General features: G+C 41.5%; 1 protein-coding gene across 1 annotated transcript; it reads right to left on the bottom strand.

The window, feature by feature from the left end:
* Positions 1-1,089: 1,089 nt before the first annotated feature.
* LOC109739283 (uncharacterized) lies at positions 1,090-2,629 on the bottom strand. The gene has a single exon (XM_020298366.4). It carries the CDS (start codon positions 1,937-1,939, stop codon positions 1,322-1,324), a length of 618 nt encoding a protein of 205 aa, XP_020153955.1. The 5' UTR covers positions 1,940-2,629; the 3' UTR covers positions 1,090-1,321.
* Between the last annotated feature and the right edge of the window lie 13,658 nt (positions 2,630-16,287).

Genomic DNA, 16,287 nt, shown 5'->3' with positions numbered 1-16,287 from the left:
CGGCTGGCCGCAATGCCGCCGCCCCAGCAGACGCCGGAGGAGGCTGCCCTGGCAGCGTACCAGGCGGCGTTCGGGTGGGCTGGCCCTACTCCGGTCTTTATCGACCTCACCGACGATGGCGGCGTCGACGGCAAGGGCAAGGGCAAGGCCGACGACGTCTATGGCAGCGTGCGGGGCGGCAGCAGGCGGGCGCAGACTTTTTTAATGTTTTATTTAATGTTTATTATATTTAGGTGGACTTTGGCCGGTGTTTGACCGGCCACTTTATGTTTAATTATGTTTATTTCGTGTAACTTGTTTTTTTTCACGCCGGCACATTTGGGTCGGCCTCCCCGTTGGGCGGTCAAGCCGACCCATTTTAAAATGCGGACGCGCACGTCCGCCTGGCCGACCCAAACGGACAAAAAGCGGACAAAGCACGCGTCCGTTTGGGTCGCCCCGTTGGAGTTGCTCTTATAGAGAAAAAAAATAGAGAAAAAACTAACAATACACATTTTTTGATGAGAAAAAATGACTTAGCATGAAAAAAGTTCAGGCAACTTATAAATAGAGGGTCCCTTAGCTAGTACAACTGTTCAATGTGGAGAGCATGGAACACGTAAGCCACACACCATACCATACTATCCGCGTGAACGGGGATAAGCTAAGATCCGTGCGTAGGACATTCGGAGCTCACTTCCATGCTGCAAACCTGCAAGAAAACCTGGCGTGGAGTGTTTCACGTCCTCCATCGTCAAGTCACCTGTCACGCTGTCAACACGCTCGTACCCTCCCCGGATTACCAATTGTGATCATCATAAGCATAATCTGCTCAGGCCAGGCGCAGAGGAGGTCGGCGCAAGCGCAATGGCAGCCCTGCCACGCTCTCGACGTGGGTGCGCCGCGGCAGCCCTCCGCGATCACGCGACGCCCATGCCTGCTTGGGCAAATTCCAGGCGTGCGCGACACTGCCCCGCCGTACGATTTCGGTACGAGTCTCCATCGGATGGATTTCCGGATTATCTCAAGTCGGGGAGTGATCAGTGTCGCTGTGCCTCAAGCCTATCCCCTCGCGCCTGCTAAGTTCCAACGCCCGGATTGACCACCGCCTAATGGAATCTCTGCCAGATCGTTTTATTCTTGTCTCATTGAATACACCAATTGAACTGCACGTACGCCAACAGTACTAAGCATCTGGCGTGAAGAATGGTAATAATCCCTCCCTAAATCGAACTCTTCTTTCTCTACTACATTGGCTTAGTTGCCGTGTGGGTAATTCGAATTCCCAGAAAGGAAGTAAGGAATGTCGCTACAGCAACAGCAGCAGTCGTATGAATCGGTTTCACACCGGTGGCAACGCCTGGGCCGATGAGCCCGTGGCGGCCGCGGCAACGGCTTTCGCGGCGACCTTCCGCGGCGAGAGCTCGCAGCGGCAGAGCGGGCACGTCCGGTGGGTGTGCAGCCACATGTCGATGCAGTCCACGTGGAACAGGTGCCTGCACGGCGGCAGCTGCCGCACCATCTCGCCGCCCTGCACGTCCTCCAGGCACACCGCGCACAGCAGCTGGCAGCTCCCGCGCGGCTCGTCGCCGCCGCCCTTGCTGGCCGCTGGGCCCTCGTACGCGAATGTCGGCAGGGCGCCGATCGCGGCGTCCGTCAGCCCGCACGTGCACCGGCGCACCAGCCGCACCGTTGGCGCGGGCAGCCGCTGGCCGAGGCCGCTAGCGTTCCTGTGCGCCGGGACGGTGCCGCGCGCCGGCGCGAGCAAGGCGACGAGGCCGAACAGGAGGACGAGGAGGCTGGTGATGGCGCAGGCCCTGGCGGGGCTGACGACGGCGAGGAGCACGCAGAAGAGCAGCAGCGACACGAGCGCCGCCATGATGGCGTAGCAGATGTGCGGCTCGTCGTCGTCCACCGCCAGCGCGCCGCCCGTCGCCAGCCTCGGGTACAGGTTCAGCATGAGTGTGGCCCTGCTGTGCGCGATCCTCCTTCGTGCGAATGCTGGCTCGGCAGAACAAAACCGTCGGCGCTAGAAGTTTATCTGGGTAGGCGCTGTCGCGGTACGATGAGTCAAGATTCGCGGCGTCGAGGAAGAGGTAGAAATAGGCCTTCTTGTTCTCCGCCGTGCGCCGGACGGAAAATGGAAAGCGACCGATCTCTCTGCGTGCCGCCGTGGTACAGTGGATCGCGCCGCGCGCTCTCTCGGCCGGCGGTTTGAGCGGCCTACGGTTTCGAGCTCCGTTGGCTCGTTCGGGAAGAGTCGTGCCGATTCATTAGCTAGTTCGAGCGTGCGCGCGCGCGAGGATTTGGCGGCGTCGTAGAGTAACGTCTCAGGCGTGAGCGCACGCGGTGTGTGGTTGTGGCCGCGCGGAGTGAGGAGGAAGACAAGGAGAACGGGGAGAAGTGCGCACCGAGCGACATATCACACGGTCGTCGTGTCTAGGCAGTTTACGTGATAACGTGGTGTCTTATGCTGATTTGTCCAATTCAGCCTTGTCGAACTGTGTCCTTTGCTCCCTGCAGTTCCGGTACGGGTCCCCATCGGCTAGGGGATGGCGATGCGCAAGAGATATCTGGCCTAGGGTGTGTTTGGTTGAGGAACCAACTGTCACAGAATGGAATGGTTTCACCATTGAAACAGATCGGTTACGTTTCTGTGTTTAATAGGTGCAAAAAAGTAGAACGGTCGATTCCGTTCCAGTGTTTGATTTGAAATAATGGAATGAAAAATGGAACAGCAGAAATTCAAAAATTCAGCAACATTTCATTAGTATTTTCAAAAAAAACAACATAATAATATATATTGACATATAACACAATTTTCAGCAATAATATCATAAGGTAGCAATCAGGTAGCAAGTTCATCTGCCACATCCAAAAGCAATCGGCCAGTACATGTCTCTCACATACAACCATACATGTTCACATTCCAAATATCCTAAAGCAACCCAATGGCACTACAGTCATACAAGTCAAGTTCACATACTTGACAACCATACAACCATATCGAGTTTAGAAGTTTTTCTTCACATACCTACTCACCCAAACAAATTTGTTGGTTTCGGAAAGTTTCATGACGGCTCTTGTCGTCTTGTGGTTGTCAACAAGATGAGCATAGTAGTGGGCAAGGTGCTCTTCTTGAAATTCTTTCAAACTAGGGACTACATTTCAAAGGTCATCGGGTATATTATCCTCATCTCCACCAGATTTCGCAAGAGCTTCAGCCACAAGTTTAAAACCATCTTTGAGAATGGCACCTAGTGGATCCTCTAGAGCTTTCACCACCTTGGCCTTCTTTTTTGGTGGTCCTTTGGGGTGAGAAGACTCACCAACTTGCGGTGACGTGTTGATCTCACCATTCTCCTCATCATCAATGTCAATAGAAGTAGATCATTTCCAGACCTTGGATTCATCCCCTTAGCCCCGGTTGTTTCAAAAAATGGTCGCCATGGCATGTTAGTGTTCAATTTGGTTATTCAAGAAGGGAGCGTCAGGTTTGTGGGTCTATAAAAAATTTGCAAGTCATTAGCAAAATGAAGGCAGAAAATGAAGGAGACCGAGTTCCGTCTCGCAGTAGGCGAGCGGTAGGGAATGATGATGAGCAAGAGCTATATCTCGCATACTACGACACTGATTCATGTGGAATTCCCTTTTTGACGCATCAAATAGGCGGACCTTCGTCGTGGCGTCTATTTATGGCCTTAAGCGAGCTACAAAGTTCCCCGCTGAAGCGCTACAGCTATCGGGCCGGTCCATTTTCCAATTTTTTTAATGAAATAGGTCAAAAAAGGGAATTGTTCCCGAGGCATCGCTATTTATCGCGTTCAGCGAGTTGACGTTCCGACTCGCTGAAGCCAGCGAGCGTATGGGCCGGCCCACGTGCGCGGGTAAGCCCTGCATGTTTCCTGTTTCGTTTTTTCCATGTTTTTTCTGTTTGCTTTATTTTTTACTTTTGTTTATACTTTGAAATATTCTAAATACATATATTACAAAAACACTCTCCCAAAAACAACATTCAAAAAATGTTGAACAAGAATTTGAACAAGTATTTAAAAATGTTGAATAAGTATTTGAAAAAAATGTTGAATAAGTACTGAAAATGTTGAACGGGTATATGAAAAATATTGAACAAGTATTTAAAAATGTTGAATGAGTATTTAAAAAATATTGAACAAGTATTTGAAGAATGTAGAACGAGTATTTGAAAAAGATGTTGATCACGTATATAAAAAATGTTGAACAATTATTAAAAATGTTGAACAATTATTTGAGAAATGCAGAACAAGATTTGATAAGATGTTGAACAAAGTATTTGAAAAAATGTTGAACAAGTGTTTGAAAAGAAATGTTAATCATGTATAAAAAATGTTGAACAAGAATTTGAAAAATGTTGAATAAGTATTAAAAATGTTGAAGAGTATATGAAAAATGTAGAACTGGTATATGAAAAATGTAGAACATGTATAAAAAATGTTGATCAAGTATTTGAATGTATTTTAATAACTATGAAAATGTTGATTTTTTTAAAAGTGTTGAAATAGCGTTCAGATAATGTTGAACATGTATACAAAAAATGTTGATCACATGTTACAAAAAATGTTTTTGACATATACAAAAACATAGAGTGAAAACCAAAACAAACATAAGAAAAAACAAAAAACGAGAAGGAAAAAGAACAAAGAACAAAATAAAATTAAAATAAAAAACAAATTGAATGAAATAAAAACGGAGAAGGAGAAAAAAGAAAGAAAATTAAAAAACGGAAGAAAACCGCTCGAATGCCGTCAAGTAGGACGCACCCCTTGTTCTCAACGTGAAAGGAACTACGGCAGTGTGGCTACGACAGCGCTCTGTTATCCTGGAGATTAGGGATCGAGTCCATTACCTCGCTTCCTTTTTTACGATTAAGCACGCGTGAATGGGTCAGCCCAGTATGACGCGAGGGGGAAAAAGCTTCAGCGAGAGCTGCTATTTCTCTCGCTTAATGCCACAAATAGCTCTCGCGATGTTCCTGTGGGGGTTCGATCTCGCGATCAGCTGGTTTAGAAGCAAGTTTGCCCTTAATAAGCAGGCCAAGAACTACTAGAAGGAGAAAAGAAGGTTTATCTTCTGATTTTCCCTTTTTTCTTCTCCTTTTTTTTCATTTTCTTTTCTTTCTTTTCTTTTTATTCTTCGGGATTTTTCATTTGTTTTTCAGTTTTTGATTCATTTTCCTTTTCTTTGGTTTTCTGTTTCTTTTTTCTTTTTTCTTTTTGTTTCTTTTTGTTTACACTCTACATTCTTATCACATGGTCAACAATTTTCAAATACTTGTTCAACATTTTTTAAATACATGACCAAATTGTTTTCAGATAATTTATTCAACATTTTTCAAATACTTGTTCGACATTTTCAAATACATGATCAACATTTTTTTCAAATACTTTGTTCAAAATATTTTCAAATACTTATTCTACATTTTCTCAAATACTTGTTCAACATTTCTTAAATACTCGTTTAACATTTTAAATATACTTGTTTAACATTTTTCATATACCCGTTCAACATTTCTAGTACTACCTTAACATTTTTCAAATACGTGTTCAACATTTTTAATACTTATTCGACATTTTTAAAATTCTTATTCAAAAAAATTTCAAATTTGTTTTTGTGGGAGTGTTTTTGTAATATATGTATTTAGAATAATTTAAAGTGTAAACAAAACTAAAAAAGAAAAAAAATTAGAAAAAACGTGAAGAAAAAACGAAACAGGAAACAAGTTTTTTTTTGAGACAACGAAACAGGAAACAGGTAAGGTGCTTACCCGCGCACGTGGGCCGGCCCATATGCTCACTGGCTTCAGCGTGTCGGAATGTTCTACTCGCTGAACACAAGAAGTAGCTATGCCCACCCGGGAGCTCCCGAAATCACTAATTAAGGAGTACTCGTTGCAAAGAACACTCCATCTTTCCAGGTCACGACAAGTAGCGCACATGCAGCGCGCCACTTATCGCAACCTGGGAGTTTTCCCTTTTTTCTTAAATTCATTTATGCAAAACGTTTTTATCTCTTAAACTGTGCGTCCAAATCTCAAACCGTTTTCACCATTGGATTCCTCGCGTCAAGATCTTCAAAACTAGATCCCATGTTGATAGGTTTTGACGAACTTTTTTTTCACGAAAAAAACCGGACGAAAAAACCAAACCGGGAGCACGGTTTTTTCCCTTTCCGAAAGAGGCACGCCCGTGCCTCTCACGAAATCACAACCGTGCCTCTCGTGGAAGCAAAACCGTGACTCTCGTGGAAAGAAAAAAAAAACAGAAAACGCGTTTTTTCCCTTTCTGAAAGAGGCACGCCCGTGACTCTCGCGAAAGCACAACCGTGCCTCTGGCAAAAGCAAAACCGTGACTCTCGCGAAAGAAAAAAAACAGAAAACGCGTATTTTTTCCCTTTCCGAGAGGCACGGCCGTGACTCTCGCAAAAGCACAACCGTGCCTCTCGCGGAAGCAAAACCGTGACTCCCGCGAAAGAAAAAGAAAACAGAAAACGCGTTTTGTTTTTCCCTTTCCGAGAGGCACGGCCGTGACTCTCCCGAAAGCACAACCGTTCCTCTCGCGGAAGTAAAACCGTGACTCTCGCGAAAGAAAAAAAAACAGAAAACGCGTTTTTTTTCGTTTCCGAGGCACGGCCGTGACTCTCGCTAAAGCACGACCGTGCCTCTCGCAAAAAAACGTGACTTTTCACGAAAGAAAAAAAAGTAAACGCGTTTTTTCGTGCGAAATTTTTTTTGGTCGAAACGCTAAGGAAGACCGGGAAAAAACCAAAACGTCGAAAAAACCCGAGAAAAAACCGTTTAAAAAGCCGAAAACGCGTGCGGAAAAAAAATCTGAAGGGAGCGTCCAGAGCGCGACACGTGGCGAATGGCTGAGAGCGCGCCAAGTGACGCTGATCGTTGCAAGGCTTTCGAAGAAGCGCTCGTTAACTAGTTGCTCCCGGGAGCTCCTGTTCGACGCTCGTGAGCGTCAAAACGAGCTGGTTTCGCTAAAGGTAGCGCTCAAATGGGCCAGCCCAGTTCGCAGGCGCCCAGCGAATCGCAAAAAGAAAAACGCATCGGCTGGGAGTCGAACTTCCAACGTAGCGATGCGTACAAGCAGTGCTAGCCAACTAAGCTATAGACTGAGTATGGCTGATATATGGCACTACCTGGTATACAATATAAAACCGTCAGGTCCGAGTATTTTCAACCTTTTCAACATTTCTTGGACAAAAATTTGAAGATTTTTCTAATATTCATTTTTCTTCAATACGGTGAACAAAAGGGAATTCCGAAGTATTTTACAAACGTGAAAAAATATGAAAAACAGGAACAATAATCTAAAATTGTGAACAAATTTCGAAAATCTGAACAATTTTTTTAACTGTGAACAATTTTAAAAAATAATTTAAAATACTCATTGAAAATTTTCTTAGTATACCATGAACATTATTGAAATAGACACTGAACATTTTTTTATATATGATGAACATTTTTCCAAATGCAATTGAACAAAGTTTTCTATACATGATGAACATTACTTATACAGGAGTGAACATTTTTTAAATGTACTGTGAACATTTTTCTGCAATACGGTGAACAAAAGTCAATTTTGAACTCTTTTGGAAACATGAACAAAATTTTAAAACATGGAAAATAATCGAAAAACATGAACACAATTTGGAATCTCAAACATTTTTCTGAAAATTCTGAACATTTTTTGAAAATATTGAATTTGTAAAAGGAAAGAAAAGGAAGAAAAAAAAGGAAAACAAAAAACAAAAATAATGAAGAAAACCGGAAAATCCTGTAAGAAAAAACATAACAGGGAAAAACCGGTTTAGAGAACCTTCTAGAAAGTTCCCAAAACCGGCTCCTCGCTGCTAGTGGGCCGGCCCGTGTCGGTCGCTCGCTTCGCTTGAGCGAAGCTGCGCTGATTTGAACGGGCGTTATATAGGATCTACCTGCCCGACCTTCGTAGAGACTAGGGACAAGCAACGGGATATTGGGCTGGCCTAGTAAAAGCAGATACTCTCTGCTTTAGGAACCTTCTAGCAGGTTCTATCCGGCTTTACCGGTCTGGTTAACTTTCTAAAAGGTTCTTGGGTAGATTTTTTCTTTTTCTTTTAAAATTTTTGGTTACCCTTCGGTTTTTTGGGTTTTCATTTTCTTATTCAGTTTCGTTTTTTCTAGTTTTATGGATTTACTTTTCATTCTCAATTAAAGAATGTTTAAAATCTTAAAAAAATTGGAGAAACTTTTATGAGTTTCAAAATTGTTCACATTTTTAAAAGAATGATCTCAAATTTATTAAAAAATGATCATTATTTTAAATGGTTCAAATGTCAAACTATGTCCTCAAAATTTCAAAACAAATCACGATTTTAAAATTATTCACAATTTCAAAAAATCTCCCTCTTTCAGAATTTGTTCGCAAATTTGAAAAAAAATTGCATTATCAGATTTTGTTTGGGAGTTCCAAAATATGTTTCAATTAAAAAATCACATATTTAAAAATTGTTCATGTTTCCAAATTTACTTAACCATTTCAAGAATATCCCACAAAAATTGTCCACAGATTCGAAAAATGTTGATTTTCTAAAATTTTGTTCCCAGATTTAAAATTGTTTGCTTTTCTAAAAACATTCACTTTTAAAAAATGTTCGGGTTCAAATTTTTTATAAAATATTCGGATCTGCCATCGTCGTTAGTTCTTAAAGATTCGGGATGTTCTGTTGTCAAGGATACTCAGCAGGTCCTGTGGCTAGTAGTGCTCTCACACGAACATGACGTTTTTTCTTCTTTCATTTCCATTTTTATTTTTGTTTTCCTGGATTTTTTATGAAAATTTATTTCATACATGCTGAGTATTTATTTTTCTACAAATTGAACATTTTTAAGCACATGATGAACAATTTTTAAGATAAATATTTTATTTTGTTTCATAGTGAGTGCATGAATTTCTACGGATTTTTAATATTTTAAAAGAAAATTGTGAATCGATTCGAAATCACTAATTGATGAGTACTCTTTCCAAAACACTTCCACCTTCCCTGGTTGCGACCCGGTTTTGATTCCGTACCTGTCGCGGAAGCAAAACCAGGTCCCTCGCGAAAGCAAATCCGTATCTCTCGCAGAAAAAAAATAAGCACATTTTCTTAATTTTCGAGAGGCACAGTCGTGCCTCTCAAGGAAAAAAAGAGAAAACGGTTTTTTTTCGTTTCCGAGAGGCACGGAGCAAAACAGTGCCTCTCACGAAAGAAAAAAAAGAGAAAAAAATGTTTTTTTGTTTCTGAGAGGCACGAGCCTCTCGCCGAAGCAAAACCGTGCCTCTCGCAGAAGAAAAAACAAAAAAAATTTACGCAAATTTTATATTTTTTCCCAAAGGCTAGGAAAGACAGGTGAAAGACCGAAAATCCAGAAAACCAGAAAAAACCATCGAAAATGCGGAAAACACGTGCGAAAAAATGTGAAGGAAGCGCCTAGAATGTGACACATGGTGGCGGCTGAGAGCGCGTCAAGTCAGCCCACCCCGAGTAATTGGGATGGCTGGAAGCGCTTCTCAGTTAGTTGCTCTCGAATCAACCGCGTAGCGCTATATACAATATGACAAACGACGGTTAGCCAGACCAATCTGTAGGTCGACTATTTGAGGCAAAGTGCGTGCTCCCCGAGTTTTGTGATAGATTCCTAGCGAGTGCATGATCTTTCAAAATTACTAATTAAGGAGCACTCTTTGCAAAGTTCACTCTCTCCTTCCCAGGTTACGACAGGTGGCGCACTGCATGTGCGCTACTTCTCGCAACCTGGGTTGTGCGTTATTTGTTGGAACCTGGGAGTTTTTCTTTTTTGCGTAGATTCATTTATTTAAAATGTTTTATCTTTTAAACCATGTGTTCAAATCTCGAACTATTTTCACCGTTGGATTCCTCGCGTCAAGATCTTCAAAACTATATCTCACGTTGCTAGGTTTAAACAAACATTCTTTCACTATAAAAACCGGACAAAAAACAAAATCGGGAGCACTTTTTTCCTTTTCGAAAGTGGCACGACTGTGTCTCTCGTGGAAGCAAATTTGTACCTCCACGGGAAATAAATATGTGCCTCTCACGGAAGGAAAAAAAGAAAATCTGTATTCTTTTTTGTTTCCGACAGGCACTACCATGCCTCTCGCGAAAGCAAATCTGTGCCTCTCGAGAAGAAAAAAACGTGTTTTATTCATTTCAGAGAGGCATGACTGCCTCTCGCGGAAGCAAATCCGTGTCTCTTTGGAAGGAAGAAAAAACAAAATATTTTTTTTTTCGTTTCGCGAAGCACGACTGTACCTCTCACGGAAGCAAATTCGTGCTTCTCACACAAGGAGAAAAAACACGTTTTTTTTTAATTTCTGACCGTGCCTCTCGCGGAAGCAAACCCGTGTCCTCTCGCGTAAGGGAAAAAAAGAAAACGTATTTTTTTCGTTACCGAGAGGCACGACTTTGCCTTTCACGGAAGAAAAAGAAAAGAGTGGGTGTTTTTTCGCGTATTTTTTTTTTGATTTTTTTGAAAACCTATGAAAAACTAAAAAGCCGAGAAAAAATAAAAAAAAATCATCTAAAAGCCAAAATGCGTGCGGAAACATGAAAATAAATAAAAATTAGAAAGAGCGCGACACGTGGTGGCAGCTGAATATTTATTTTGCTACATGTTGAACATTTTTTAAGCACATGTTGAATTTTTTTGAGATACATGTTTGAATATATTTTTTGAATACATGGTAATCATTTTTTAAATAAACATTGACAACTTTTAGAATACAAATTAAACATTTTTTGAATATATGTAAAAACAATTCAGATACACCTTGAATATATTTTTAAATACACGTTGTACATTCTTCATATACACATGAACATTGTTTTGATATGCATGGAACATTTTCCAATACACATCGAACAATTTATCAAAATGCCATGAAAGTTATTTTCTAAATGTGTGAACATTTTTTTAATGGTGCGGATTTCTTTGACCTGCACGAACACAACTTGTTTTGCTACATAAACATTTTTAAATGTATGTTTATTTTATTTTTTTGAATGAGAAGCCTCACACTAAGAAGAACAATACAAAGACAATCCTGTGGTGGGCCAGCCCACTACTTGTACTCACTGAGGCGAGTAATTGTTGTGTCTTGCAGTAGGCACAGAGACAAAGCCATTACTATTTACCCAATGAGTGAGACGTGGATGAAGATGGGACAGTGTTATCCGTACATGTACATATCGTATAGACGTACATCTCGCTATTGTTTCTAAAAAGAAATGTACATCGACTAGTGTGCATCATAAACTCTTACTTCTGCGGGAGCAACTAACTAGCGGACACCCCATCAATATGGATAATGTGAGAACCTGGAATTTAACTTTCATGCCTCCCTATGTATATTGTCAATTCAGGATCAACTTGAAAACATAACGAAATGATACCAATGCAAAACGTTTAAAATGTATTACAAGTTTTATATCTTGCCACAAGACATACATAGTGCAATGTCTCATGACACTTATTAGATTTAGAGAAGTAGCGGAAAGTAAAAATACGTAGTGACTCTATATCAGCCACAGGCAGGTGATGTAGTCCACGTTACCTCACTCCTTAGGATCGTCATATTAGTCATAGTCTGCACCCTCGCATTCCTGACCTCTGAGTACAACAAAAGTAGTGCAATGAGTACATTACATACTTAACATGCCTCCTTAGGAAGAGGGCCAATTAGCTATAGGTGGCTTCAAAAGAAGGTTGTATGGCTCATTTGCATAAAAATGTTTTGTTTGAAATAGCACAATAGTTAGGTAAAGCGGATTAAGACGAAAACATGCTTTATCTCTAGCATATCTTTCTTCAAGATGAGGGTCCTCGACCAACTCACGTTCTTCATCTCGCTTGGGTCTGACCACCCATCATATACGTGCGAGGCGAAACTCAACCGAGAAATTGCTACTTGTGATATGCATTGAAATTTCCCCAAAGAAGAAGAATGATGCAGTATAGTAGCAGACAGTATTTCCCCAAGTTAAGAACCAAGGTGTATCGAACCAGTAGGAGACACACACAAACAAATGTAAGCAGTACTTGCACACACACACACACAAAACAAATACTTGCAACCAACATGGGAAAAAGGGTTGGCAATCCCCTTGTACTCATTAATTGCAAGTATTAAATATGATAGTGGTAGATAGATAAATAAAAAGGGAAATTAAATTAAATAAATTTCAGTAAGTATTTTTAGGGTTTTAGTAAATATAAAGTGAATTGTCCCCAGGGCTATAACGTTCACTAGAGACATCTCTCTCATAAGCATGGTACGGTGGGTAGACAAATTACTGTTGGCCAATTGATAGAATAGCGCATAGTTATGATGAGTCTTCATGGCATGATCAATATATATGCATTACATCCGAGACAAGAAGACCATTAATATTACTAAATCTACTATTATTACTCCACCCTTCGACCGCTATCAAGCATGCATCTTGAGGTATTAAGTTCATAACAAACAGAGTAATGTTAAAGCATGATGACATAATGTAGACAAAGCAAGAGCAAATAATATGTTTGAGCCCCATTGTTTACCCTTAGTAAAAACAATATAAATACATGCCTTGCAACTTCTCTTTTCACAGAATAAGGACACCGCAAGATGGAACCTACTACCAAGCACCTGCCCACTGAAGATAAATCAATCTAATTGGCCAAAAGAGCTAGATAGATCAAAGAGAAATACAAGTGAAATGATCAATATGGTTAACTAGAGCTGGGGGGAGGGGTGAATAGGCAACTAGCAATTTTTAGCTTTTCTTAACAAACTAGGTTAAGCAACAAATAAGTTGTCTATAAATGCAACTAGGTGAACAACCACCACACAAGCAAGCAAATGATACAACACAATACAAACTTGCACAAAGTAAAGGTAAGAGATAACCACAAGTGCAGTCGTTGAAGACGAGAATGTGTTACCGAAGTTCCTTCCCTTGAGGGGGGAGTACGTCTCTATTGGAGCACGGTGGAGGCACAATGCTCCCCAAGAAGCCACTAGGGCCATCGTATTCTCCTCACGCCCTCGCACAATGCAAGATGTCATGATTCCACTAGTGGTGCCCTTGAAGGCGGCAACCGAACCTTTACAAAAAAAATGTTGGGGCAATCTCCACAACTTAATTGGAGGCCCCCAACACCACCACGAAGCCTCACCATAATGGATTGTGGCTCTGAGGTGACCTATTCCGTCTAGGGTGCTCAAACACCCAAGAGTAATAAGATCCGCAAGGGATTAGTGGGGGGTTGAATATCTCTTGGTTGAAGTGTACATCGAGGCCCTCTCAACCAAATCCTAGAAAATCAACAAGATTGGTTGGATAGGGAGAGAGATCGGGCGAAAATGGAGCTTTGAGCAACAATGGAGTTTGGGGAAGAAAGAGGCAGGTCTTCTTGGGGAAGAAGACCCCCTATTTATAGTGGGAAGAAATCCAACCGTTTTCTTGCACTCAGCCCGCACAAAAGCGGTACTACCGCTCAGACGGTAGTTCGTGATCTAACTGCATGAGCAGAGTGCCCCGAGATGGTAGTACCGCCGGAGCGGTACTACCGCTCTCCCTATCAGTACTACCACTTAGGATGCATTAGATAGGAACAAATGGTAGTAGGGGGAGTACAACCGCGGTCGTACTGCTGCCCTACTGCTGCACAGAGGCAAACCGGTCCAGAAGACCTCGAGTAAGCGGTAGTACCGCACGCAAGGGGTACTACCGCTCTAGTACCACTTCACTTCTGCTTATGTTCCAGAGCTACAGTAAGACCAGCGGAGGTGGGGCGGTAGTAGACACGGAAGTACCACAAACAGTATTGTCGCTCTACTTCCGCTCAACTGTCGCTGAGCACAAAGAAGCAACAGAACACAACAAATAAGCGACAGTAGCCATGGAATTGGATCAGCGGCAGTATCGCACAAGCGGTACTACCGCTGCCTGCTACTTGTGAGTTGCGTTGGGATTTCCTCGAAGAGGAGAGTATGAAGCAGTACAGTAGAGATAAGTATTCCCCTTAGTTAAGAACCAAGGTTATCAATCCAGTAGGAGAACCACACAGAACCTCATTAGTAGCACCTGCACGCACAAAAACAAATACTTGCACCGAACACAAACAAGGGGGTTCGCAATGCCCTCAGCGGTTATTTGCAAGGATCAAATCTCATAGTGTTAGGAAAATAGATAAATTGCAAAATAAAATAAAAATAAATAAAACTGCAGCAAGGTATTTTTGGATTTTATATATGATAAAAAGTAGACCCGGGGGGCCATAGTTTTAACTAGAGGCTTCTCTCTCGCGCACGTAACGTATGGTGGTTGAACAAATAACTGTTGGGCAAATGATAGAAACGCGCATAGTTATGATGATATTCAAGGCAATGATCATGTAGATAGGCATCACGTCCGAGACAAGTAGACCGACTCCTGCTTGCATCTACTACTATTACTCCACCCATCGACTGCTATCCAGGATGCATCTAGAGTATTAAGTTAATAAAAATAGAGGAACGCCTTAAGCAAGATGACATGATGTAGACAAAGTAAACCCAAGCAATATAAATAAACCCCATCTTTTTATCCTTAGTGGCAACAATACAAATACGTGTCATGTCCCTTTTTATCACTACGATTGAGCACCGCAAGATTGAACCCATCACAAAGCATCTCTTCCATTGCAAGAAAAATCAATCTAGATGACCAAACTAAACGGATAGATCGGAGAGAAATACAATGCTATAATAATCATGCATAAAAGGATTCAGAGAAGACCCAATTAATATTCATAAATAATCTGACCATGATTTGAGTGTTTGTGATTGATGTTGGCATGTATTTTGCATTATTGCCATGTTAAACTTGTGTTGCTCATATCTTCTAGACCGTAGCTCCGAATTAAATGATCTACATATGTTACTTGACTAGAAAAATATGTGGATTAACTTGGTGACATTAATTTTCCTGTTTAACAACAATAAAATTATGTTTTAGGTGGAACATTAGCAAATTCGAAATTACATGTGGGGAATTTCCGGAATTTTTATGTGTTGTTTCTGGCCTCATTTAAACTTGCCTAAATATAGTCCACTTGGGCTTCACCTCTTGCCATGTTCAACAATATTTAATCTTGTCTTTATACATAAATGAGATTCAACTAAATGATCCAATGTGGAGTTTCGTCAATATGCAACCGGTTGCATATTGAGCTTCACTTAATTTGTAAGTATTGTTTGTGCACTTGCCATGCCATGCCTCACTAAACCAGACATGCATCCTACTTGATTGTGCATCATGCCATGATTATGCTTGTTTGTTTACCATCATGTTTGCTTCTTTTTTGTTGTGCTTCTTCTTGATAGTTCCCGGTAACATTGCGATTGTGAGGATTCATTCGACTACGTTGGTTCGTCTACTTCATGGATTCGATCTTCTTCCAAGCGGGATTTCAGGAAAGATGATGATTACCTTGTATATCACCATTATATTTTATTGCTAGTTGTCTCGTTGTTATCTCTATGTCTCGCTACCTACCACTTGTCTGTCGGCCTCCCAAATTTCCATGAAACAACCTCTAACCCTCCACCATCCTAGCAAACCGTTGTTTGGCTATGTTACCGCTTGCTCAACCCCTCTTATAGCGTTGCTAGTTGTAGGTTGTTCCATGTTGGGACATGGATATCATGGGATATCACAATATCTCTTATTTAATTAATGCATCTATATACTTGGTAAAGGGTGGAAGGCTCGACCTTTTGCTTGGTGTTTTGTTCCACTCTTGCCGCCCTAGTTTTCGTCATACCGATGTTATGTTCCATGATGAGGACCCCTAACATGTGTGGGGTTTTATGGGGACCCCCTGACCATTCGCTTAGGATATAACTCTTCAAGCAAGGCCCAACTTGGTTTTAAAACTTGTCAACATAATAATACTGATGAGTAATTAATTAGCATAGGGGGTCGCGTCCCCGAGGATTCTTAATTCCACATAATACAGGGGCCCCTTCCTCGTGACTCCTCAGGTCTTCTCTCGAACCTTCATGGCCCCCTTTCGGTCCATAAAAAATTAATCCAAAGTTTTTTCTCCGTTTGGACTCTGTTTGATATTGATTTTCTGAAAAGCCAAAAACAAGCAAAAAACAAAAACTAGTACTAGGCACTAGGTTAATAGGTTAGTCCCAAAAGATGTTATAATATTGCAAATAATTGCATAGAAAACTGATACGTCTCCAA

Source organism: Aegilops tauschii, chromosome 7 (genome assembly GCF_002575655.3).
Source record: "Aegilops tauschii subsp. strangulata cultivar AL8/78 chromosome 7, Aet v6.0, whole genome shotgun sequence".
Taxonomy (NCBI): Eukaryota; Viridiplantae; Streptophyta; class Magnoliopsida; order Poales; family Poaceae; genus Aegilops; species Aegilops tauschii.
Note: the sequence above shows the minus strand (reverse complement) of the source record. Positions and strands in the feature narration are given on the sequence as shown.

What these genes read in the sequence shown, in the direction of transcription:
- LOC109739283 (XM_020298366.4), bottom strand. Translation starts at nt 1,939, where the DNA reads ATGCTGAACCTGTACCCGAGGCTGGCGACGGGCGGCGCGCTGGCGGTG.